General features: G+C 27.8%; 2 protein-coding genes across 2 annotated transcripts, besides 1 other annotated feature; both read right to left on the minus strand.

The window, feature by feature from the left end:
* On the minus strand, window positions 1-385 carry EDI_231080 (GTP-binding protein YPT6, putative; the record flags this gene model as incomplete). Its single annotated transcript, XM_001737077.1, has 1 exon — window positions 1-385. A coding segment is annotated over one exon (385 nt), but the record flags the coding sequence as incomplete, so codon positions are not given.
* An 8-nt stretch (window positions 386-393) lies between these two features.
* Window positions 394-491: a sequence feature (AT_rich).
* Window positions 487-1,551, minus strand: EDI_231090 (uncharacterized protein; the record flags this gene model as incomplete). The annotated part of the gene is made up of 2 exons (XM_001737078.1): window positions 487-1,200; window positions 1,258-1,551. 2 exons carry the CDS (start codon window positions 1,549-1,551, stop codon window positions 487-489), a joined length of 1,008 nt encoding a protein of 335 aa, XP_001737130.1.
* Window positions 1,552-1,644: the final 93 nt, after the last annotated feature.

Raw genomic sequence — 1,644 nt, forward strand, 5'->3', positions numbered from 1 at the left:
GGTCTTCATCAGCCAAATCAACTTTATTTCCAACTACAACAATTTTTACTCCTTGAGGACAATAATTTGATACATCATTTACCCAGTCTTGAAGATACTCAAATGAATCTCTGTTTGATATATCATATACCACCAACGCACCATGAGTTTCTCTATAGTATTGAGCGGCTAAGGAACGGTATTGCTCTTGTCCACAGGTATCTCTTAAAGTCAAACTAACAACACAGTTATCAAGTTCCATTTTATATGAAAAGATATCCATTCCATGTGTTGTTTCATAATGTTCATCAAAACAACTATTAACCAACTGATTTGCAAGACTTGTTTTACCGACTGTAGAAGCACCAACAATAACAACGTTAATGCGAAGTTCTGGTTTATTCATCCAGTTTGAATTTTAAATATTTATTTATTTTTAAGATTTATTTTCAAATTTTCTTTTTTAATTCTTGTTTTTAAAAACAATTTCATTAACTATTTAATTATTTAATCATCTTCCAACATTTGATAGGTCATAGGATCACCTTTACGAGAAACAGGATTCAATATACCATAATCTGCAAGTGGTCTAAAAATTGATGGAGAAATTCTACTCGAGGATTCTCTTTGAGCAGGATATGACTCATAATTTGTTTCTGTTTTAGAATAATCACTTTGTGACTCACTTCTTTTCAATACAATTTTAGAAATAATCTTTGGTGTTTCTTCTCTTAAGAAAATTTTTGATGAAGTGTAAGGAAGTGCTGATTTTGATTTTTTGTATTCTTTTTCATTGAAAGAATTAGGTTCTATTTTAGATTCCATAATAGAAAGGATAGTTCTAAAATCTTCTTCTAATTCATTAAACTCGGTCTTTTCTTTTTCATTAACTTCTCCATTAAAAATACTTTCATCTAAACTTTCTGTAAATTCAGTGTATAATTCTCTGGCATTTTTTATTAATAAATCATAACCCTTTGGTTTTTTCTTTTTATTTTTATATTCTTCAAGCATATCACCCATTAACAAGATATATTCTTCTACTGTTCTTGCAGTACTTTCTAATGATCCATTATTGAGTTTAACTTCTGGATTTATTGGAAGATGGTCTTTACTCCAATGAGCAAATAATTCCATTTCTGGATAGAGTCTCCATTGATATGCAAATTCTTTGCATTTTTCTGAAAGAAATGAATTCTTTTTAGAGAAAATACTAAAATTCTATTTTTGTAAGTTTTAAATTTCAAGAAAATAGAATAGAAATTAAGAATAACAAACATTATATTGTGCTACTTGTCTGAAATTTTCAAATGTTTCTTTTGTAGCAAATCCCTTTCTAAAAGGTTCATAATTTGATATCATATAGTCTATAAGACATAGCATAAAATACATTTCTTTCCTTGATATGTAGTTATTTAAGAACTCAAGACAACGAAGATTAAATTGGCAAACTAATGAAGGAATTGCCTTTGGTATACATTTAAGAGCATGAAGGATTTGATTAAATAGATGAAGGTTTGGATTAACTTCTTCATTATCAATAGCACTTTTAACTAGTTCACTTAATTTCATTGTTATAACTATTATTATTTGAGATTTCTTTTAACATACCCAAAATGAAAAACCCTTGAAATGTCTTATTCTTCTTATTTTAATCTTTATAGA

Source organism: Entamoeba dispar, genomic scaffold, assembly GCF_000209125.1.
Source record: "Entamoeba dispar SAW760 scf_1105229460337 genomic scaffold, whole genome shotgun sequence".
Lineage (NCBI taxonomy): Eukaryota > Evosea > Mastigamoebida > Endamoebidae > Entamoeba > Entamoeba dispar.